The sequence below is a fragment of the Pollachius pollachius genome (genome assembly GCF_949987615.1).
Source record: "Pollachius pollachius genome assembly, chromosome: 16".
NCBI lineage: Eukaryota > Metazoa > Chordata > Actinopteri > Gadiformes > Gadidae > Pollachius > Pollachius pollachius.
The window spans coordinates 7,008,111-7,032,110 of record NC_136949.1 but is presented as its reverse complement, the minus strand read 5'-3'; the positions used below and the strand labels follow the sequence as shown (position 1 = coordinate 7,032,110).

General features: G+C 43.1%; 2 protein-coding genes and 1 long non-coding RNA gene across 3 annotated transcripts in view; 1 reads left to right on the top strand and 2 right to left on the bottom strand.

The window, feature by feature from the left end:
* Positions 1-16,348: 16,348 nt before the first annotated feature.
* aldh8a1 (aldehyde dehydrogenase 8 family, member A1) lies at positions 16,349-20,917 on the top strand (the record flags this gene model as incomplete). The annotated part of the gene is made up of 7 exons (XM_079753282.1): positions 16,349-16,495; positions 17,139-17,286; positions 17,851-18,006; positions 18,336-18,485; positions 19,123-19,379; positions 19,746-19,907; positions 20,465-20,917. The coding sequence occupies 7 exons, from the start codon at positions 16,349-16,351 to the stop codon at positions 20,915-20,917; spliced, it is 1,473 nt and encodes a 490-aa protein (XP_079609408.1).
* Positions 16,901-19,253, bottom strand: LOC307087657. The gene is made up of 2 exons (XR_013812505.1): positions 18,379-19,253; positions 16,901-17,994 (listed from the first exon to the last, which is right to left on the bottom strand). It is a non-coding gene; the product is annotated as an uncharacterized lncRNA (long non-coding RNA).
* A 2,017-nt stretch (positions 20,918-22,934) lies between the features above and the next one.
* LOC307088383 (uncharacterized protein) overlaps positions 22,935-24,000 on the bottom strand; it is a gene marked incomplete at both ends in the record, with an annotated part of 132,824 nt that continues 131,758 nt past the window's right edge. Inside the window, one exon of the mRNA XM_079754240.1 lies at positions 22,935-22,961. Within this exon, the coding sequence (XP_079610366.1) occupies positions 22,935-22,961 (27 nt within the window). The remainder of the gene's footprint in view (positions 22,962-24,000) is intronic.

Here is a 24,000-nt window from a genome sequence, read left to right as displayed (position 1 = left end):
CTCAGGTGCCATTCGTGCCGGAAAGTCAATGGCTGCCAGAGCTGCTGCTGAAGTTGTCGCTGAGGAGGAGACCACTTGGTTGGGCCTCGCGTTCTCGTTCGCAGCCAACCTAGTGGCCCCTGAGGAGGAGGAAGGTATTCACCAGCTAACCGAATCCATCACACGTAAGAGCGTCCCCGCCCATCCATTAACAGGGATTGTAGGGCTTGTACATCAGAATGCATCATGGGGGTTTTTTTGGGTGGGAGTTATACTCATGCCTCGACACGACTCATTTTGAGAGGACTCAAGAGAGTCATTGTAGTCGTGTAGTGTTGTAAAATTGTAATTAAAAGTAAATATTCCGTAATGAAAACATTGTTTTGCCACGTCTCCAATGAGAAACATTGTGGCCGTTTTTAAACCCCACAATTTCTCGAATGATTTCACAATTAATGACTCAACTTCACAATTACCAGAAAAACATTAGTACCTACATAATAACTAACATTCAAACGCTCCCCTCCTTCCAAAATGGAGGCGGTCATTACAAGTAGACATTGCGATGTACAAGCCCTATAAGCATTTAACTGTAATATGGTTTTGCTGAAAATAATTGAACATAAGTTGTTCATCCACCTCCTCAAGTCCAATGCGCATCGATCCCAATGGTTAAAAAATAATGAGCTCATTAAAATACACTGTGTCCTGAACATCATGCTTATCAGTCTGATGAAGATGTTGATGATGATGCTTACGATGATGATGAAGAAGATGAGAAGGTTGATTATGAGGGTGATGATGAGGATGATGAGGATGACACTATTGATCAAGGTATAAGATCAAGTTCCGTTATTACTTTATCTGCCAGTATAATGGAGGGAGCTATTGAATATTTGTGAACCCCTTCTTACTTTCCGAAGAGTCCCAGTCCTGTGCTAAGTATCAAAAGAGCGGACCATGCATCGTCATATAGAGAACAAGGTGCTGCTATTCAATACCTCCGATATTACAGCATGCAGATTGAAAACAGAACCACCAACATAATTAATTCCTGTATCATCCAAGAACGATCAAAGCGGGTAATATGGTCCGAGGACACGTGTGTGTAACATTGTCTCCCAGTTAAAGGTCCACCGAGAGGTTCTCAGGGACGCAATGTCAAAACAAAGCCTTGAGAAGCACCATTTTAACATTGTCTGTCTTCTGTAGCTTTCCACTCCGAGGAGTTCTGAAGGCCGGAGGAACGCAGACGGCAGAGAGAATAAAAGAATGCGCAGAGTCGGAAGAGGCGAAAGACGAGATAGAGGAAGATGAAAGAGGCGAAGACGACAGTATGTTTGATTTGTAAACAATGACACAGGCGGGAAAAGGTGGCACACATCAGCGTGGTTTCAGATGATGCATTCGTTCCTGTTTCACACTCGTGAAAAATAAAACTAAAACCAGAAAATGTCCCTTCTCATTTATTATCATAATTATCCGTTTCCGAGCATTGCCTTTAATCTCTCTAAACCTTTAGCCAAATCTTCCCTGCATGGTGTAATGCATTCTGTAGCGGGCTGCAGTGTAACTGAAGTGTGGCTGGCTTTAATGATGGGATTCATCTCAACAAGCTATTCAAACACCTCAGATCATCCCGACGACCGGGAGATGGTGGCATTTATATTGCTGGAACCAAACAGTGAGTAAAATGGCAAGCACATATTCCGGAGGAGCCATTAAGAAATCAGCCTCCTAGGAACTCTTGTTTTTAATGAAATAATCACAGACTGATGGGTATTAACTTATAGCCCGGTAGGCTAATGAACGCTAATGGTGTTCTAATGAATGTATTTGCCATATATTGAACATCTTTATCAAGATGATATCATCGATATCATCACATCTATGTCATAATAGTGCTGAAACAATATTTTATCTTACGCCGCTATTAGCTATTAATATTCTCCTATGTAACACAGTCTGGGATAGTTGGCAGTCTTTTTAAAAAACGCATTGTCTAATTAGCATTTGGAAAGCTGTTAGCTGATATATTACGAAAGGAAATAACTTCTTCAGTTTTTATATCACTGCTCCCATTAGTGAATTAGTCGATTATAAAAATGGACCTAAGAGGGAATAATTTATCCTGTGAATTTGCAAGAATTATGCAGATGAATCATTACAAATTGTAATAATTGAATTAAGTATTTTATGAAGTCAATGAGCCAAGTTAATGGATTGTTTGTTATTGCCTGGCAAAATCAAAGGGGTACTTTTTTTCCTTTTTTTCGTTTCTCCTTTTGGCAAAAAACTTATATTTTTGTGAAAAAGCTGAACATCAAGCAGCATATTTAAAATTGAAGCCCGGAATGCTCCTATTTCAGCCCTGTCCACTTAATCTTTCACAGTACCAATACCTGAGAAAGATGCTGACACAAATATTGAAGTGTGTCCTTAATAGAATGATACATGAAGACCAATACACAAGCAACACACACACACACACACACACACACACACACACACACACACACACACACACACACAATCATCACACCTGCTGCTAGATTCCCAACGATACACCATGAATAATGAATTTTAGTTTTCCCCGGCTTACGGCAAAAGCTTTTAAACATAATTTGTTGCTTTAATTTATTTACACAACCTGGCAACCCTGGCCCTCAGGCGAACGGCTTAAAGATAACCGAGCTTTGCAGGGCTGCAGGGGATACTGACGAAGGGGCAACAGGATTTATGGAGAAATATCGACGAGGGGGCCATGGATACTAACGTGCATATGAGCCAAGCACATATGACATGGGATGTATTTTAACACAGTCATAAAACGCACATGTACCGCATTAATTATCCTGGTGGTGCGTTTCATAATTACACACAGTGTGTATATGTCCGTGTCATAATAATGATGATCTTAATCTTCATAATCATCAATCTTCATAATAATAATCAAAATACTCATTATAATACAGTTGATTTAAGCCACTGTGCGACACAAAGACACTTGACATAAACGTCGGACAAATATATACCAAATAAATATAGATCTATCGTTCATAAGAAAGAGCATGTGGCTCTGCATCTATATCGTAGATATAGAGTGATGTGGAGACGTGTACGGGAAGAAGACATGTTGGAGTGTTTATTATTGATTTACTTTGCATTGGGTGGGGCTCGGGGGGGGGGGGACTCCACATAGAGCAACTAATGTGGCAATCCACTGAGGAGTGGCTGTGAATGGGGTTATTGGAACATACTTAGACAGAAGAAGCCAACAGAGGCAGTGTATGACGAGTTAAGAGTACCTGGTTTCCGTTTCAACGCGTTTCTCTGTCTGCATATTTATCGAAAACAATGACTCCAGAACGATAAAAAGCTAACTGAGCGATCTAAACCCATTAGCTCACGCGGGCAAACCCTCGCAGACAACTAAACGGCGATATTAATAAGGAACGATAGTTATATATGCTACTGAATAAAGTGGTTGAAATTTGTTTTTTGTTTTATGACTACTGCCAATTGAGTATGCTCACATCGCTATAGCCGTTTCCATACCTCTAAAGAAACTATTTCTTATCTTAAAAGTGCATCTGCTGATCAGAAATAATTGACTTGGAAAAATGGGCTATATCGCAGCTTAGCCCGCTAGGACATAATGCTATTACACGGCTACACATCAGCGGCTTCGAGCAAGACGTATGATTCTCTCAGAGCGGTGACCTTGTCTCCCGATCTGATATACATATATTATTTAGATCTCATCAATGTTTTACATGCCGCTGTTGATTGCTATCTCACTGTTGCTTCCTCCACTGTCTGTCTTTCTTCTCTTCTCCCCTCCTCCCTTTCTTCCCTCCCTCTTCCCTCACGTGCTATTTACTCCATCTTTCAGCCATGCCATGGTTTCGCTCTGTTTGTTTCTTCTTTGTCATGAAAAAGTTTGTATTTTGAGTCTCAGAGTTTGTTGTACAGCCCTGATTGGGATGAATGCACAGCGCGTACTCTGCAATTGATTCGAACAATAACCCTGTAGTTGTTTTAATCGACACCACAAAGAGGAATGAGAAGAGGGAGTCAGACTCCAGAATTAATTATTAATCCAAATAAAAACCACAATGTAGCAGTACCCAACTGCCACACTCCCCCTAGGTGGCTTTTGCTGATCTCCTCTGACACCAAGAAACAGATTGATAATAGTAACCATAACCCTCACCCTAACCGGACTAGGTCACCCCATTTGCCTCTGCACTGAGCAGCACTCACCCAGCCCCAGTCGAATCAGTCTGACTTGACTGAGGCCAGGTGAGGCCGCTTTAACCAGACATCAACCCCACACACTCCACACACAACAAGTACACACAACAAAAGTATTTGGGCCCTATTAAAGAAAAAAGCCTGCTTTTAGCATTAGCCTCCACTGCGGTATCTGTGATGCATGTCGTGCATGTTGAAGTCAAACCGCGGTTGTCCTTTGAGAAGAGGTCACTATAATAAGATGATTTAGACACTGCACTTGAAGGCCGTGCGGGAGAATATAAGAAAAAAAAACAACATATAAGTAGCCGGCCGTTCTTCAGCCCAGTTAGTGTGACACGAGGATACTTGCCATGCCTTCGCGGCTATGCGTTTGCAGCGGTGTGGCCGGCCCCGACTTGAATGATAAAACGGGAAGCGGCGAGGTCAAAACCAGAAACAACGGCTCGTCTGTCTGCTGCGTGGAACTGCTGGAAGGGCAAAGAAGTCGGGAGAAAACTTTGTGTGTACAGCACAACACGCATGCATGCACACACACACACACACAAACAGACACAAGCACACACGCATACGCAAACACACACACACATAAACACACACACATGCACACACACCAAGACTTTGACGACGATGTCACCCTAACGTTTCTATTGGTCCATGAAGCAGCCACAGCAGACCTCGCTGTCTGTGAAGTGAACTTCCTGGCGTCAGGTGCTTAAGGCTTTCGGGGTTGCCAGGTTTTGGGGTCTCTGCCCACAACCCCCACGCTGGGAGCTGGAGGCAGCAGCAGCTGTTGAGGGGTCGTCGAGGTCTGTCTGGTGGAGCATGTGGTCCGGGTTGCCAAGTTGGGAGAGGGGTGGGTCAGCACCCGCGATTTTAAAAGGAACGAGAATAGTGAGCATTTGTGTGTGTGTGTGTGTGTGCATGTGTGTGTGTGTGTGCGTGCGTGTCTTTTCATGTGTGTGTGTCTTATTCTATTGCATTGTGTCTTTACTTGACCGTGATCCACACACTGTATATATTTTACATCAACAGATTAAGTTCAATGTCATGATTTTCTTTGTTGAACCGATAACATTGCATTTCAACCAGAAGAGGGGCAAAGGCCCATGTATCTTCATACAACACAGGACCAGATACCAGGCATAGAAAGTGTTAGATTTATGTGTTCTTGAATGAGATTGAAGTTCATACAGATTTCACTAACATTTGTCTTCTTTGGCAGCTTGCATTTGTGTAATAAAAAAGATGTCAAGACAAACATTGTGATGGCAGAAACTGAGAACAAATTGATCCACATCCCTCGCTCTGTGTTGATCTATTGCCTCCTCAATCACCTCTACGAGAAAATTTTAAAATCTTTGGAATATATTGCCTCACTGAGTCAACTTTATTTATAAACCCCTTTAAATGAAAACCAGATGAGAACACAGTCAATAATAGAGGTTGGGCAGTATTTTCTTTGATATAAGTATTAATAATGCAGATAACAATAATTATTATCATTAGTGTTATTATTATTATTATGATTTGTGTTGTTATATGAACAATTTGATTCATACAGTATTTATCGAACTGGTTCATATTCAGTCTCCCAATGTGTGGTATCATTGTCTCAGGGAAGGAAGGGATTTTTGTTTCTGCTGGAGTTGAGTCTCCTGTGGAGCAGCAGATTTGCTTCCATTGGGCTGAAACTGAACAACCGGCGTCTCAACGCCTGACTTATTTTATATCTTAAAGGTGCTGTAGGTAAGGTTCCAGAATTGCAAAGACTGAGCAAAGAGCAGAAGAGAGAGAAAGATCTTGAAACTAAACAACCAATAAAATAGCTCCCTGTCTCCCTGTCTGCTCCCTCCACACTTCAATGGAAGTGTGGGGGTTCACTGCTAACACACTGAACTCCCCTTCTGGACGCACAAGTATGAACTGTGAAGCAAGCAACTTGTCTGACTGTGGGTAGGACAGGCAAACGCCAATTTATACACATCTTGGCGTATCCCCTTCAGCGATAAGCCAACTAAGGCCGTGGTTTACAGTGATTTCAGAACACCTGGGGGATTCTGTTATGCACGACGTGATGCTTTTGTAAAACAGTTACCCCAAAAAACACTTACTTTAGACTACCAAGTAATATTTCACAAAATAAACACAGACATAAACATAAAATGTGATTATTTAATGAAAACCAATCATCATTCTTCCTCCATTCAATATAGTTCCTTGAGACGGCGAAATGTTGCCCGCCAACACAGGCAAGCATACAGGTTAATCTGACCACCTTATTAGCCAGACTTTACTTTCAACCAATCACAATCAAGGAGCAGGACCATCCGTTTTATAAACCACAATATATAAAACCAATATGCTCTTGCACATGGCAATGATACAAGCCAACTGCCGAAACATACTGAGTGAGAATAGCAGCACCGAACAGGACACCCCAACGCATTGGACCACAACATCTGGAGGACAGCAGAACGGATGGCATCACCCGCTCATGTAAAGACATGCTTGTGTCGTTTGCCCGTATTGCACATTCAGTTTGAACAGTATTTCATTCCACTCAGCGTTTCCACTGAAAAATAAACCATGTGTAAATACGATATCAGTCTTTCCCAGCCCAAATCCATGCTCATAAGCCGTTCCAGAAGTGCATGTCAGAGAGGCCCTGTTTTAAGCTCCTTCACCAACACAGAGGACTTGAAGTTTCGCTGTTAGTGCCTGCGGTCGGGCTGCATTCTTTCATTCATTGTTCATACATTTTTCAAGAAATAAAAGAGATGAAATTGGTCGCATTAGGCTCCTTTTCTCTTTTTCTTACAAATATGCATATTGCCTCCCCCACTCTTTATTTGTGAATGTTAGATATGCTGTCGCGCCGTGCCAACCTGTGAATGCCATGGTTTGTCAGCCACACAGAAAAATGTAATCTGTTTCTCCATGCTTCTGGTACGATCAAAGGGATCCCTTTTCCCCCCTGACTGTCAAACGCAGAAGAACAGACACAACAACAACCGATGCAAAGGTAATAATGATAAAGTGGGTGCAAATGAGTGCCTGTATTGATATCAGTTGATGATGCCGATGTGTGACACATGATTGCTTCGCATTTTTTGCATATGTGTCAGACACACACAAAGAACTGTGTGATACGCACAAATGAGCAGGCACACTCCACAAAGACACTGACATAATCGACGTACTCACAGGATAACCAACACAGGCCTAAACTAATTGACAGGGATTAGCTGCATTCTTACAGCCATTTGAGTATCACCTCAGCTTGTACGAAAGCAGTTGCTTTCTTGTGCCTTGCTCAAGGATGACGACTGGTAGGAAGTGGACATTGGGAATCAAACCCAGTAACTTTAGGCTGGGAGTTAAACACCCTGTCAGACTTTGCAACCCTACCCTATATTTTCACCCATCTGGTGCAGCTGTGTCATGAAACACACTTACAGACTTACACACACACACACACACACACACACACACACAAAGTTAGTTCTAGTTATTTTTCACACACACACAAACATGCTCAAAAAGCACAAATCAATGCACAGAGAAGCTTCACAGCGGAAGCCGTCAGCGAGAGGAGAAATGGGAGCGATAGAAAAAATCTTCAGGAATCTCTGGGGCATTAAAGAACAAGTTTCTCCTTTCTGAAGCTCAGTAGGCTGCATTTGAACTGATAAAGAAAGACCAAGCAAACATTCCACTGATGTTGATGCTTTCGCGTTTTAATAAAAAATGTTGCTCTCTAGATGCTATTCTATGGGCGCATGATTGCCAAGTATTCAAACAGTACAATTCCATACATTTTCCAAAGGGTACTACACAATTTACAAGTGCTTCTTTATTGCAAGGGGCATTGCATTTTATCTAATATCGCTGAAAAATACTAGAAAAACAAGAAGGCTCTTTTAAAGGCTTCCATGAGTTCATTTTGACCCAGATATCACATCATTTATTTTCATCTTTTCCTCGTTTAGGGAGCGACTCAACCCTTGTCGGGACGTTGTAAATTTGTGTACATTTTGTTTGTTCAGACCTCTAGTCACACCCGGAGGGGGGGTCTTCATCCCCTTCACGCCCCTCATGCCTTAGTTAAGGTCCAACTGCAGGGCGCCACGCCTTCCTGTCTCCCTGCCCGATCACTTTGTCAACAGAAGGAGCCGAGCAGAAGCTTCCCATTCCCCGGCTGTCACCTACTTCCTGTTCTGCTTGTAGCATGTACTCACAAACTCAGGGGATACAGCTCACACCAGCCAGCACACCTCTTATGCCATCACGACTTCAAACAAAGCACTGGGCCTTTGGGTAAATTGGCAGTTCCTACAGACTAGTTTGGTCTAGCCCTTCGTTCCTCTCTGCAATGATATCTGTCAAGTCATCGTTGTTGATTTTCTCTCTCTCTCTCTCTCTCTCTCTCTCTCTCTCTCTCTCTCTCTCCCCTATGGAAGGAAGAATTGTCACTGTATTTGTGACAGCAGGGACTCTTTAAGTTCATCATCTATTGAAACAACCTACAGTCCTCCCCTGCCATCCATCACAATCAATTGACTTTCCCAGTGGTGAAGATGCCAGGTTCAGTCAGAGGAAGAACAGAGAGGTTATTACTTGTTACCCGTGGAAATGTACAGTGACTTCAGTGATTAAGGAGCAGGTTGAGAAGTCTTTATCATGGAGGCTGACTAATGTTTACCTTTGAGACTTTGGGGAACGAACCCGTGACCTTTTAGCTGGGATTTGAACACATAACCCACGATACTAACCTCCCCATAGTTAACTTAATGGTAAAAAGGTGTAAGGTCTTGTAAGAGCTATTATTTGAGTGTGATTTGTAAAGGCATAGCCATTTGACCGCTATTAGTGAATGAAGTGCGCTGTGAGAATACATGTTTCGAGTCGACTGGGCCTGCCGTTGTGCGAGACAATTTAGATTTTGGACTGCTCCCGGCACATTTCTGACCAATCAGGTCACCTGAAATGCAAAACGACTAAAAACTTACCAGCAGCACCTTTAAGTGGCGCAAAGAACAATGACCAGACATTATCCACCTGTCTATCACTAATCTTTTTTTTACATTTAAAAAATGTACATTTAGGGCATTTAGCAGACGCTCTGTCAATCACATGATGGTCGCCATGAAAGCTTGAAAGGACAGAAACCTGCGTGTGCTGCACTTGGGGGGGGCTTTTGACACGAATAGGATGCAGGCTAGTGAGAAACGCTGTGTACTGCATAACCGAGAGTGTGAATCACTCACTTGGTACATTGTCTTTGTAAATGCACTATCAAAACAAAAAGAAGATATTCCGAGACCGAGAAAATGAAAGTAGGACGTCTCCTCACTGAGGGGTCCTCCTTGTGTTTGATATTGGCACTGCGGAACTGAAGGGGAGCCTTAGTGGAAAAGGAAGGAGGATAGGGCCACATACAACCTCTATTTGAGAGAAAAAGCTCTTAAAAATGACTGTGGCTTAACATCTCCTTTTGTTTCGTTATTTTGTTGTGTGTAAGCCGTACAGCCGTTTGAACAAGTACTGACTGGAAGTCACAAATTGGAAGGTAAACGTTGTGACATTTCTATTCATCCTTATTCAATGAATTATTTCAACCACACCTGTAGCCATTCTCTCTATTCTGATACATATAACCCTGATACAGATAACTCTATCTTTAAATAAAACAAACTAATACAATTAAACATATGCATGTGAACCTGTCTACCTCATCACTTTTATCCTAAACATACACATCTGCAACCATATGCTTTTCTAACGGAAAAATAATTACTAATCATCACATCATCCTTAACTATAGTCTACCCCACATGAAGTTAGCTGAGTGAACTGCTGTTTCTTTTACACTTACAATCACTGCATTGTTAAACCACAAGTAACATACAACCTTAATAACGTTATATGACTACCTGCGGGAATGAGTTAAATTCAGAGTCACATGTTTTCATTTTCTCTGATGTCGCAGCTTTTCACCAGGCATCGCGAGAAAGTGTCAGATTCCGTTTAACAAAGACGTGTCACATTAATTCTGACAAATGAAAGCAATCTCATTTTCTAATAAACCTGTCACATTTGCATCCGGTGGCTTAGACTCACCATCGCTTTTGGATTAATTCCTGTTGCGACCTTTGGATTTATGAATACGTAATAACACAGGGCTTTGGCTGTGTCCAACTGGCGAATGCATACATGTTTGTCTATGTGTGTTTGTGTGTGTTTGATTGTTTGTGTCTGTTTGTGTGTGTTTGATTGTGTTTTTGTGTATGTGTGTGTGTGTGTGTGTGTGTGTGTTTGTGTGTGAATTGTGCGTGTATTATTGTGTGTGTGTTTGTGTACATGTGTGTGTGAGAATAACATCTATCAGTGTGTCTAAAAAGGCCTGTGTTACGTAGAGATAGAAACCGGAAGTCACATAACAGTGAATCCTGTGTACAAGCCAGCCAGATTGTAACTTATTAAATTCCAAAGCAGCATATCATCCTAGTACCCGGTTTGGATTGATACATTTCACATTCAAATCTGCCAAATGTCAGCATTTGCTTCAGGACATTTGTGCAGGCAGGAACACCTTGAGATTTCACATTGGAAAAGGTTTATTCGTGTTATTTTTTTAGAGAATGCAAAGGCTGAGGTTTTGGGTATGAACGAACCACATACAAAAAACAAAAAAGAAAGTAGGAAGATCGTACATGGACTGTAGATTGTCACAATTAATATATGAATGTATTATTAAAGCTAACTTGTATAAAAATATACAATGAGGTGTCACTAGTGTGTGTTTTATGTATGAGGTTTAATATGACTGTTACAGACATATTGGCCATGTACCTCGGAGTGCATCAGTGGATTTCTTGTTGAAATCCACCACCACTCACCCAACCACAGTGGTTGGGTGATTCTCAGGACATCATCACAGTGATACCACAGCAGGGTTTGGCCAGAAGAAGGGATTTCTCCCTACTCTGTGCACGCATGTGATCTTGCATGTGTCTCACTGACCTCGACAGTGGTTCCAGGATAAATGTCATCGTCAGATTCGAGAACACAACACTTTCCGATGATATCTTTGCTCCCCAACATGATTTCAACTGTCGTTTTCGCATGCTGCTCTTCGGTGGTGCCAGAAACGACGGGCTGAACATCAGATGAATGCTTTATGTGTTACACGTTCACTCAAGAATCGCCTGATTTGTGTGTCCACAGCCTCCCCATCAATGTAGAACACCTGTATAGAGGAAAGGGCATTCAGTAGACAGTCATACAATTGCTCGGCATTTTCCTTCACTGATTATGTTGATGCATCTACAAAGACCCAGGCTGGCTACACTTATATACAAGCCATGTCGCCCAACGAGACCGGCATCTCTCACACACACACACACACAGACACACACACACACACACACACACACACACACACACACATTTATTGGTTATACAACACTGGCCCCCGGTGGCAGCTTGCGTGACCTACATCATGAAGATCAACTAAATCCACCTTCATATGCATTTCTTCATGTTTTTAATATAGGCCTACGTCAAGCTTTTATTGTAGGCCCACATTCAGTTGCGAGGTAGAAGCTAAAAACTGACGCTGAATACAACCTAGCATAAAATAAGTAATTAGTAATTATATATATATATATATATATATATATATATATATATATATACACATGAATCAGAAAAGTGATGTTATTACTTGACCGCTCCACTATTGGTATTCTTAGGCTTTCTTTCTTTCTTTATTATTCTCTACAAATATCAGATCGCTCGAAAAAAGTAAAAAGAAATTAGCCAATCAGATCGCTGGAAATATGATTTGTCTGGCTGCAGCCTGTAGGATATCCAAATCCACATCCAACTGCTACGACACTCATTCCCGTCCACTTGCGAAGCGTGGTTTGATTGCCTGGGCGTGGGAAAGTTTAAATCTCTTCTCGACTACTTCACTAAAATGACTACGCTAGCCGCAGAAGAGGATCAAAGGACAAGAAGTATTACGCAGGCAAGTCAAAAAAAAGACTTGTTTGTGAAATGTGTTTTTTGATGGGGTACTTAACAACTCATGCCTGAGCCAGTACCTATTAAAGAGTATCCAGGAGATCGTTTGACGTCCTCCCCGATTCGAGTCTACCGTAGATATGAGTCGCGCATGCGTGTACACCAATGTTATTGGGCCACCGTACAATTACTTCCGGGTCAAATTAATGTTTTGGTTAATTAACTTATGTTTTGGTATCGAAGATAACTCAACCAAATTTGTCAAATAGTAGGCTGGATCAGATGTGAATATAACAAAAACAAAATACCGCCTAAACCATTTATTTTCTGAAAGCATATACCCTCAGGATGAGATCCAACATGGATTCTGACATGTCCCACCCTCATCATTATTAATATCTGTGGTCAGATTTCTTTCAATGAAATGCATGCATTGCAATACAAAATAGATGTATTAATGTGAATATAAGGTTAGAGAAGTTTTTCCTGTAGTATCTTGCCATAGAATGTATAGGACATAAGTGGATTAAGCCAAATAGATGAAGTTGCCCAAGGGATATCACCAGCCACCCTTCTAAACCTTGAGTAGCTACCCCAAATCAATAAGTTTAGCTAGAAAAAAAGACTTTAAAAGAACATATTCAGTCCCCCGGCTTCTAGACAATCCATTGTCATCTATAGTTGTGTTGAGTTTGTTTTCCACTGTCCTTTAATATGTGACATATTAACTGATGTATCTGCCATTTTGTTCTCATTAAAATTAGGTTAATGTGATTTGTTTTGATTCACAGCATCCATCACACTTTAAGGACAATCCTGACCCTGAACCATTCTGTATGGGTGGTATTTACACATGTCCCTGCTGCAGCTACAGTAGTGAGCTGCAGTTTAATTTCAAAACTCATATGAGCAACCACCTCAAACAGGCAGTGCAGCATGAAGGTATGACAATAATTGTTTGACTTATTTTCCTCAGTTTCAATATAACAGAAAGGTACGGTTACAACAACAATTTAACATAAATTGTGCTCCGACTCAAAGACTTTGAATATATGTCTGTGCTTCACAGGTTACTTCATATGCAAGTGTAATCGCCAGTGCAGAACAGCTGCACACTTTCACTGCCTGTACTGTGGTCACACAATCTTACGGAAAGACCACTATCAGCTACATTTATCCCAATGCAACATCCCTACAAGTAGAGCACTTCCGTCACCTTCTGCTTCTGCTGTTCCTCCCCTTTCTGGAAGTAATGCTGGTAAGGTAATATAAATAATATAACTATTATCAATATTCCACGCCCTAATTTGAGTAGAACCACTTGACATAGGAACACCGTTCAAATGTTGAACGACTACACACAATCGTCACTACATTGAAAACCTAAGGGGCACATATACATACAATTTACAGACCAGGCTGGCTTTGTCAGCAGCTCTCTCTCTCTCTCTCTCTCTCTCTCTCTCTCTCTCTCTCTCTCTCTCTCATAAAATCTAATCTCTTAGCCATCCAATAAACTTCAGTATAACCACTATAACACTTATACCATGTCATTCGTAGCACCTGTGCTTGGCCTATTATTTCTGAACTCATATGGCTTCTGTGAATGGCAAAGGGAAACTTTTACTCTAAATTGACTTTGATTGACACATCACATTTTCTTCTGGCTTTGTAAGACCTCTCTGCAATTGCAAGTAGTAGTAGTAGTAGTACTATTATTAGTAGTAGCACATAGAGATGGGCGATATGGCCTAAAATCCATATTGCGATATACATTGCAGCCTCTTGCGATAACGATATATATCACGATATAAAATCATAAAATAACCGTTTCAGAACAGGTTACATAGACCCTAAGGAAAGCCAAACTGCTAAATGTATTTTTTAAAAAGAGAAATATAGTATGTCATTTCGAGAACATTTATTGTGAAACACTGTAATCATACAACATAATGTTGCGGATAAATAAAATAAGTATTGGGTTTCTTTCCTTTAGTGCAAACCATTCTAAAAGGCACTACACTTAGTTTAAGTCCTTGGTTCTTAAATGCCACCCAAGATGCAGAGAACAGGAAAAACGGGTGTCTTTCTAGATAAGGAACAGACACTGTACTGACAATTAGGGATGGGCATGATTAATTGATGATCGATCATTGAGTGTTAAGATTTTTGTCGATTACGTGATATTTTTAACCATCAAAAGGAGGTTGACCCAGCCGGAGAGGTGGTCTCGGAGACGTTGCTCAACATGGAGCAAAGAGGAGACGGAACGTCTTTTGGATATTTGGGTCCGATATCCAAAAGACATTCCGTCTCCTCTTTGCTCCATGTTGAGCCACCACCCGACGGTCCGACAAAAGCAAGTAAAAAGTATGCTGGAAAACATAACTTAAAAATGCCGATGCATTTAACACATTCCGAGTCAGGATGAGGGAGAAGGAGGGAGGGAGAAGGTTTACTTTCACCGGTGCTTCCCCCCCCCTTTTTTCTTTAACGCTTTACAACGCCCCAGACCTTTTTGTCCAATGATTTAACCCATTCAGACCGGATCAGCATCTGTGCGTGTTTACCTTTAAAACCGGATTGCGCATCAATGCGTGTTTACCATTAACCCATTTGTACCGGCTGCGCGGAGCAACATTGTATCTACTAGATACAATGTTGCGCCGTACAGCAGCCGGTACAAATGGGTTAACGTTCTTTGCACACATGCAGGTTTGTTGACGAATTCTGACACTGTTGCAAAAATTGCAATGTGAAAAGGAATTGCACCAAACCAAAAATTAAACATTGTAGTTTGCGTCATCAACATGCATTATCACGATAGAGCGATAGAATTAAAATCTCTATCGTAGGCCATTTTTTATCGTTTATATCGTATATCGTTTATATCGCGCATTACTACTAGCACAGTGTACATACTTCCATTGGTTATACACAACTTCAGAGGATATATGTATCTACTGACACCCATTTTTGGATCTTTTTTAGAAATTGGATTTCCAGAAATGTGGACGGCACTAAGCAATCTTGAACAACAACAATTATAATAACATGTCCCACTTCTTCAACAGGTACAAAACAACACATTTCAGCGGTGTCTCCTTCACCATCACCAACACCAGCACCAACCTCCCTCCTCTCTCTTCCTCCTAAATGCCCCGTGCGGCCACCACCTCAGAGCAAGAGAGCCACAGTGACATGTAGTCACTGTGGGTTAACCCTGAAAAGGCGCAACTTGAGGTTGCACCTGCGAAGAAAACATAAAACGGTAAGGGAGGCCATCACAGCAGCCCATCAGCTCAGAGCGCAATGTTTGACCAACATCAATGTGCTTGCTGTGGCGAAGTCCTTCACTACCCTCCCCTGCTTCCCCTTTCATGTTAAAAAGAAAACCTGGGGTCAACAGCAGGGGAGCACTTGCGAGGTGGACGCAGAGTGGGCACACCGTTCGATTGCCACCACTTGAGGTCCCTTGCATACTGCAAAAAAAAGGGTTAGGGTTAAAAATAATAATAATAATAATAATAATAAATAAAAAATTATATGAAAAATATAAATATTATTTAAATATATATATTTCTGAATTCAATTGCTACAGCAGTGCATACATGCAGCCTACGGGTTAATGATTGTTTGATAAGGGTGACTTCGGTTAACACGTGGTCTCTGTTGTGTTACCTTTCCCCCACTGTGGGCTGCGTTCTGGGATCCCAGGGAGCCAATCACAGCCTCGAACATTTCTTTGGCCAATTAATTATTAAAAGTAGCTCACCCGTTCAATTTAACGTTGAGGTTTAACAATGTCAACCATTTGTGTGAGAAAAAAAAACAATATTTTTACAGGCCTATATTTTTTATTGCTCAAACCCCCGCCAGGGTTTTAAAGTTTAAGTTCATTCATTGTTCATACACAGCTACAGCTCAGAGGCAGGCTGGCTCTGTGCCCCGTCCGACTTCAAAGTGCGAGGGTCGGATTGCCCATACAGTTTCACTGCTTAGGAAACCTTCAGTTAGAGCAGAAGATTTAGTTCTGTTTCTTGTCTTATGACCTTTTGTGGTTTATTAGTTGACCACCACGATGTCGACACCATCTGAGCACCAGACCCACTTGGTTTTAGAAAATTACATCGGAGGAAAGTTTGTCGCTTGTGGGGATTACATTGACTCCTACGACCCGTCGACCGGCCAGGTGTACTGCAGCGTGCCAGACAGCGGTCAGGATGAGGTGAGTCTGCTGCTCTAATAAAACAAAACATGTCTTGTCGTTTACCCTTGCAACATTGCATTCATTGCCGACATCGTTGAATGTTGAAGGCAACAATGCTTCTGGATTTTTTTCCTTTGTTTATAACTCATGTTTCAAATCTGTAGAAAAGTTGACACATTATTATTATTATTATTGACGATATTTTTTTTACTGATATACTCAGTTTACTGATATAAACTGATATAAATGAATAACATAAGATAACTGCGTTATCTTATGTTATTCATAATTATGCCCTAGTTTAATCAAAAGGCACCTTTGCTCTTTGCCCTGAAGCTAATCAGTAAACTCCTGAACATACGTCAGTGCAGAGCCGGTTATCCAAGCCAGTGGAGAGAAATGGTTGCAATGTTCACAATAAGCCTTCATTTAGTTTTTTATTACAGGTCTGAAACATACGTATGGAGGTGTAATTACAATCAATGAAACCGCAGCAAATTAATCAAAATCCGTACACTAGTCCCAGCAATCAGTTTTATTTGCCACTAACTGACCTCATGTGTGCTTGGACCTTTATAGAAACTACAAAGAACTCTAAGTAACCATATACTATGTTGGACATTTTATAACAATACGTCTTAACCCTCCAAAAAAACTACAGGTGAATGCAGCAGTGGCAGCCGCCAAAGAGGCCTTTCCTGATTGGTCAAGCCGTAGTCCAGAGCAACGGGCTCAGGTTCTCAACAAGCTGGCTGACCTAATCGAAGCCAACCTGGACGAGTTTGCTCAGGCTGAGTCCAAAGATCAAGGTCTGTGTGTTTGTCGGTGTGTACTTTTGTGTTGTCAGTAGTCAACAAATAGAGTCCTTCCAAAATCCACCTTTTGAATATTTAAATGATTGATGTTATAATCACTGACATAGTCGCTGTGATTAAAAAGTACACACCCTTGATAAGCATGCATTCAGTCATTTGAGCGTTGAATCCATCTATTTGACAGGCACCGGTCTGTGGTCTGTGGATTCGAGACGGCATTGTTGTGCATTCAATCACTGTAATTGCACTTTTCTTTGCAGATAAAGGCCAGTTCATCCATTCTGCAAAGCTAAGGATATTGTTGAAAGTCAACAGATATCATGCAACATATTCAAAACGGCATATTTCAACACTAGGCTATTCATTTCAGATTGGTAAACATGATAAGCCATGTGATAAATTATAGAGGCCCGTCACCACCAGCATGTTTAACTGTACTTTCTCCAAGTCTTTTCCCATATTCTGGGGGTTGAAACAACATCCCATGCCCTGTGTACCGGTGCAGAAAGCATGCAGGTGTTTCACTGCGTCCTTCTCTCTGCGGTGCTCTGGTTCCAGGCAAGACGCTGGCGTTCGCCCGCACAGTGGACATCCCCCGGTCGGTCCACAACTTCCGCTTCTTCGCCTCGTCCGTGCTCCATCACACCAACGACTCCACCCAGATGGACCACATGGGCTGCCTCAACTACACCGTCCGCAGCCCTGTGGGAGTCGGTGAGATGGGCCTGGGTGTGGGTGTGTTTGTATGTTACTTTAGGTATTTTTTGATATGGGTAAGGTTTGGTATGTAGGTTTGCCTGTGGGCAATTGGCAGTTCCCTGCAGACTAGTTTTCTTTGGTCCAGCCCTTCGTTCCTCTCTGCATTGATATCTGTCAAGTCATCATTGATGTTTTGTCTCTCTCTCTCTCTCTCTCTCTCTCTCTCTCTCTCTCTCTCTCTCTCTCTCTCTCTCTCTCTCTCTCTCTCTCTCTCTCTCTCTCTCGCTCTCTCGCTCTCTCTCTCATGATTTTTTTATACATGTAAATATTGTGTGTGTGTATAGCTGGCCTAATCAGCCCATGGAACCTCCCCCTTTACCTGCTCACCTGGAAGATTGCCCCTGCTGTTGCCGCGGGCAACACTGTGGTAGCCAAGCCCAGCGAGATGACCTCCGTCACAGCTTGGATGATGTGCAAGTTAATGCAGGAAGCAGGTAGGGTCACAGCGATGCCATGCACGCCGTTATACAATTAAAGCTGCTGTAGGAAATAATGGAGAGTCATTTATAATAATGAAAGAGAGAGAGAGCAAGATGTAAAAAATAAACGACCCGAAATACATTCCCCTTCCTCCCTACGTTTGTCTGCCATTTAGAAAAGCTCCATCTCACGTACCTGTGATTTTCAGGCAAAAGGGATTCCTGTACCAATCAAGGAAAGGATCCCCTGATTAGTCAGCAATGAGCTGGGATCGATCTAATGTCTAAACTGCCGGAGGCAGGAGCAGTCAGCCAGGACAGCATTTTTCACAGAGAGTTTTACTCACTCATAGCTGATGAATGGCTATGGCAGTTCAATCAAATTACAGCCAAATTAAGGGGTTAAACAAATCTCATCTACAGCACCTTTAATCTATCGTAAAAACTCAATAAAAATGTCAGCAAGGGGACCCCATCCCACTATTATTACTTAAAATATAATATCAAACCCTGAGCTGTTTCCTATCATCCTACCCCGTTGTTTATATCCTTTTGCTCATAGTGTAGGTGTTGTCTTCCTTTGTAGAATGTAAGTTTGTATTGTAAATGTGTCTCCACTGCGCTCCCTCTGCCATGCTGCTGTGTGCGGCAGGGGTTCCCCCCGGAGTCATCAACGTCGTGTTCGGCACCGGGCCCAAAGCCGGTGACACCCTCGTCGGCCACCCCGACGTCCCATTGGTGTCCTTCACCGGCTCCACGGCAACAGCGCAGCGAATCACAGAGCGGAGCGCCCCGTACTGTAAGAAGCTGTCGTTGGAGTTGGGGGGTAAAAACCCAGCACTGATCTTCGCCGACGCAGACCTGGAGCAGTGTGTTGCCACCACCGTTCGCTCCAGCTTCTCCAATCAGGTGAGGGCCGAGACCAAGCTCTGCCAATCGACGCACTCTCCATTCAAATATAGGCCTAGTTGTTGTTGTTTTAACACTGTGTGTAGTAAAACCTAAAGTATAGTGTGTATAAAGTACAAATTATTAATTGGATGTACTCGTTAATTGCATTGTAGCTATCAATTTTGCCCTAAATTAGCCATTAATCAGGTTTAGCTTGCCTGAAATTATATGCTGTTCACCATGACTGCCACAAGAGGGAGCCCATAGCTCATGTTTTGTCACGAGACAACTGCAACGCGTCCTCTTGTAACCTCCACCAATTCCCCCAACCCCCTTCTTTTTCCCTTTATTTGCTTTCTATCTCCTGTATTTCCTCCCTTCCAGGGGGAGATCTGCCTGTGCACCAGCAGGATCTACGTGGAGCGGAGTATATACCCGCACTTCCTGGAGAAATTTGTGGCGGCGGCCAGAAAATGGAAGACAGGCGCACCGTCGGATCCCGGCAGCAACAACGGCGCCCTCATCAGCAAAGAACACCTGGAGAAGGTGGTGACACGATATCATCACAGCCAATCAGAGTCCCCCTTCCCCCCTCACAGTAGCCAGTGAGAGCACATTGACAGGTGTGATCCATCACTATTAGGAGAGTCATGAATCACACCGTGGAGGATTTCAGTAATACCGTTCACGTTTCAGACATCACACGGCTCTGGGTCAGTTAGCGGAACCATTACCAAAAGCAATTTATAAAGAACACATTGCCATTTAGCCTCAAATGCACTCTACACTAGGGTCTTCTGATGTGATCTCACAATGCAATTAAAAAAAACACCTCATGTGCAAGGATGAATTAATTAAAAAAGGACTAACAGGACTTTAAGAAGAAGTTTGGGGGGAAAAGCTCACCTTCTCTTTCAGATTCCTACGTGAGCTTCTCTGTCCAACAGTTTTTTAGGAACGTGAAAGCATCTCTTAACACTGTTTTTTGGTTTATTTCGAGGTTGATTATATGCATCAGTTGTTCTCAGCCTCGTCTGTGAGACGCTTTGGACAAAAGCGTCTGCTAAATGACTCCCCCCCGCCCCCCCCACCCCCACCCCCAGGTGCGTAGCTTCGTGGCTCTTGCCCGGTCCGAGGGCGCCACCGTCCACTGCGGCGAAGGCGTGGACCGGCTGGAGCTGTCGGCGCAGCACGCCGGCGGCTACTTCCTGCCCGCCACCGTCCTCACGGGCGTGGCCGACGGCTCCAGGGTGATGCAGGAGGAGATCTTCGGGCCCGTGGTCTGCGTCAGCCCCTTCGACACGGAGGAGGAGGCGGTCGCCAGGGGCAACGACGTGCGCTTCGGGCTGGGCGCGGTGGTGTGGTCCCGGGACGTGGGGAGGGTGCACCGGGTGGCGGGGAGGATCCAGGCAGGGCTGGTGTGGACCAACTGCTGGCTGATCCGGGACCTGAACCTCCCCTTCGGCGGGATGAAGAGCTCGGGGACGGGCCGGGAGGGCGGGAGAGACTCGTACCACTTCTTCACGGAGGTGAAGACCATCTGTGTCAAACACTGAGAGGGTTGTGTGTGTGTGTGCGTGTGCGTGTGCGTGTGCGTGTGTGTGAGTGCGTGTGTGTGTGTGAGTAATGGCGCAGTGAAACTTACTTGTTACTCAATGATAACAAAAAGAAGTGTTACGCTGATCAGCTGACATCTATTTGTTTTACCATCCTAAACTCTTATTCAATAAAACCACAAATTAGCAAAGATGTACTTATGTGTGTTTTGATTCTTTAAACCAATGTCAAACCCTAAGGAATGTAGAACAGCATAACAGCACTAGATAGCTATCGCAGTCCAAACATGTGTGTGCTTGTTCCATCAGATTTCCATTTCTTGTGCTCCACACTGATCCACACTCTTATTCTGAACTTTGGTCAATGTCCACTCTTCAAACGCTCCACTTTGTTTGTGGAACTTGTGATCTTATAAAAAAACATACGCTTCAACAGTCCAAACAACTTGCTGCCGTGAATGTTGTCCTGATGATCAACACATGATTCCCCTATAAAGTAGTAGAAGTATGCTTGCAATATCACAGAGACGAATAAACAACATCACCATTTTAAGAGGAATCTCCGGCATTCTGATCAACTTTCTATTGCATCGTTTGTACTGGATGAACAGCATTAATTTGTTATGTAACGACAATATTCGTCATGCAGGCCTACAGGTTATTGTGCCAAGTGAAACATCTATCGGAAAGGGTTGAGTGATACAAACAGGCCCGCCGCTCCCTATACTCAGAGTGGGGGGGGCACCAAAAATTATGGTTTGTAAAAAAAATTAAAAAATAAAAATAATTATTACATTATTGAATTAAAAAAATATATAAATTTGTTATGAAAATGCCCACCGTTGTTTTTTCTTAATTGCTTAACCTATCACTCAATTTCGGCAATTATATGTTTTTACCTAATATATAAAAAGAGGCTCCCCCCCCCCCCCTCACCCCCGCCCGCGTAGGGCACCGAAACGGCCAGCAGCGGCCCTGGATACAAATCCTTGTGAGGTGCAGAGGAAGGCTTTGCATGCAACAGGGTGAGAAGTAGTTTTGTATATGCAACTACTACGGCGCTTTACTTAGTCTGGTGGGGATATTAAGGCCTCAGTTATTTTAGGTGGGATCTTACTCCCTTTTCTGACATATTTCTCCTGTTATAACTATCTCTCTCTCTCTCTTTCTCTCTCTCTCTATATCTCTCTCTCTCTCTCTCTCTCTCTCTCTCTCTCTCTCTCTCTCTCTCCCTCTCTTTCTCTCTCTCTCTCTCTCTCTCTCTCTCTCTCTCTCTCTCTTCTCTCTCTCTCTCTCTCTCTCTCTCTCTCTCTCCCTCTCTCTCTCTCTCTCTCTCTCTCTCTCTGCTATCTCTGCTATCTCCTCTATAAACATGCAGTTACGAATTAATGTCGTTTGAGGTGAATCTCAAATGTTCAGCACTTAATTTCATGGTAATGATTGAGCACCTTGGTTAATTAATTCAATGCCAGTGTGTGTCTGTTCAGCGTCCAGTGTACAGGCGTACGTGTACATGTTGGCTGATGGTATCCAGTGTGTGTCAGTGTGTTCAGTCACGTCCCGCCAGTCAGGCCTCGTGAAGGCGTGTCCCACCCTCTATGTTTTGGCTAGGCCCCACTTATTGTGCCATGCCACCTCTCTGGATGAAACCTGCCCCTTTTCGCACATACAGGAAGAGGTCTTCGATCAATCGCATGTGTTGAAACGGACACTACCCCGACGGTTCCGGCACGATCCAAAGCCTAGAAGCACGTAATAGCACAATCTAGAAAAAAAGACTGACACACGTGAAGTGCAACATTAAACAAATTAACGTCTCTCATTTCCCCCCCTCCCTCTCCTCGTTTCCTTCCCCTTCCCCCCACCTTTCCTCTATTTATCCTTAATGTTCGACTTTTTTTTCTACGTTGGGTTCCATTCAGCCCTGATCCAGGCCAGATCTCCCCAGCACTTCCCTGCTACGTGACGTGCAGATGAGGACATTTCCAGAGGGTGTGGGGCCAAACGAAGCATATCGCTACCACTTGTTCTTATCCAGCAGTGCCTGGAAAAGAGTGAACGCAGAACCACGTTGAACACAGACCATCACAGCCAGGTCGCGGTGATGCAGGAGCCAGTGTTCCTTCATTGGCTCTTCAAAGGGTTTTTCATTGCACTGTTGTGGAAAAAGAGAGAAAGACCAAGGGGATTGTTTGCTACCCTGTGATGCTGAGAGGGTGTCCATGCAACATCACACATTCATTCCAGAGTCGTTTCAAATAATTCCTATCTTTTTATTCTTCTTTCTACTTTCTTCTTAGTATTCTAGTGTTCTCCATACACTTCCTCGCTCTGCAGGGGAGGCCTTGAGAAGGGTTGATAGCAAACGTTTGCCTGCAGATCAAGAGGATCAACTCTGGCTGCCTCGCGATTTCGGAGCCCATGGGCTAAAGCGACTCTATGGCATTAGCAGACGTTTGTATATCGAGATTAGGAGTCTGAGCCCTATAGTTGAGCGGGATGGCTGGGGAGTTTAACACCCTGTCAAAAATAGGTACTGTGTTTGATCCCCCATATCCGTAGCCCACCTGTGTTAAAGATGCCTAACTGTCACCCTCTCCTCATTGAACTGAATCTGAATCCATTGCAAGTTGCTCTTGCTAAAATAGTCTGCTAAATAGCTAGTAAGTGGATAGTAAAATGGACCCCCCTGAAAGATCAGGGTTATTTCCCCTGCGCCGGGCCAATGGTTCTGCACTGGCCCCTGTGATCTGCTAACTGTAATTCTGATAATGAAGACATATTATCACAGGGCTTTCCCTGTATCGGCCTACTACATGAAAGCCTTGAGATAAATACCTGGGAGAATAGCTAGCTTTAATCAGGTTAAACAAACCCAAGGACAAGAGATGCCGCCAGGTGTGTGTGTGTGTGTGTGCGTGCGTGCGTGCGTGCGTGCGCGTGTCTGTGGGTGGGTGGGTGGGTGTGTGTGTGTGTTTGTGTGTGTGTGTGTGTGTGTGTCATTATGGGTCCAATTGAACAATTTACATTTGCAGCAACAGGCTTCTGTGGATATAAATCAATGCATGGATTGCTATAAGTTG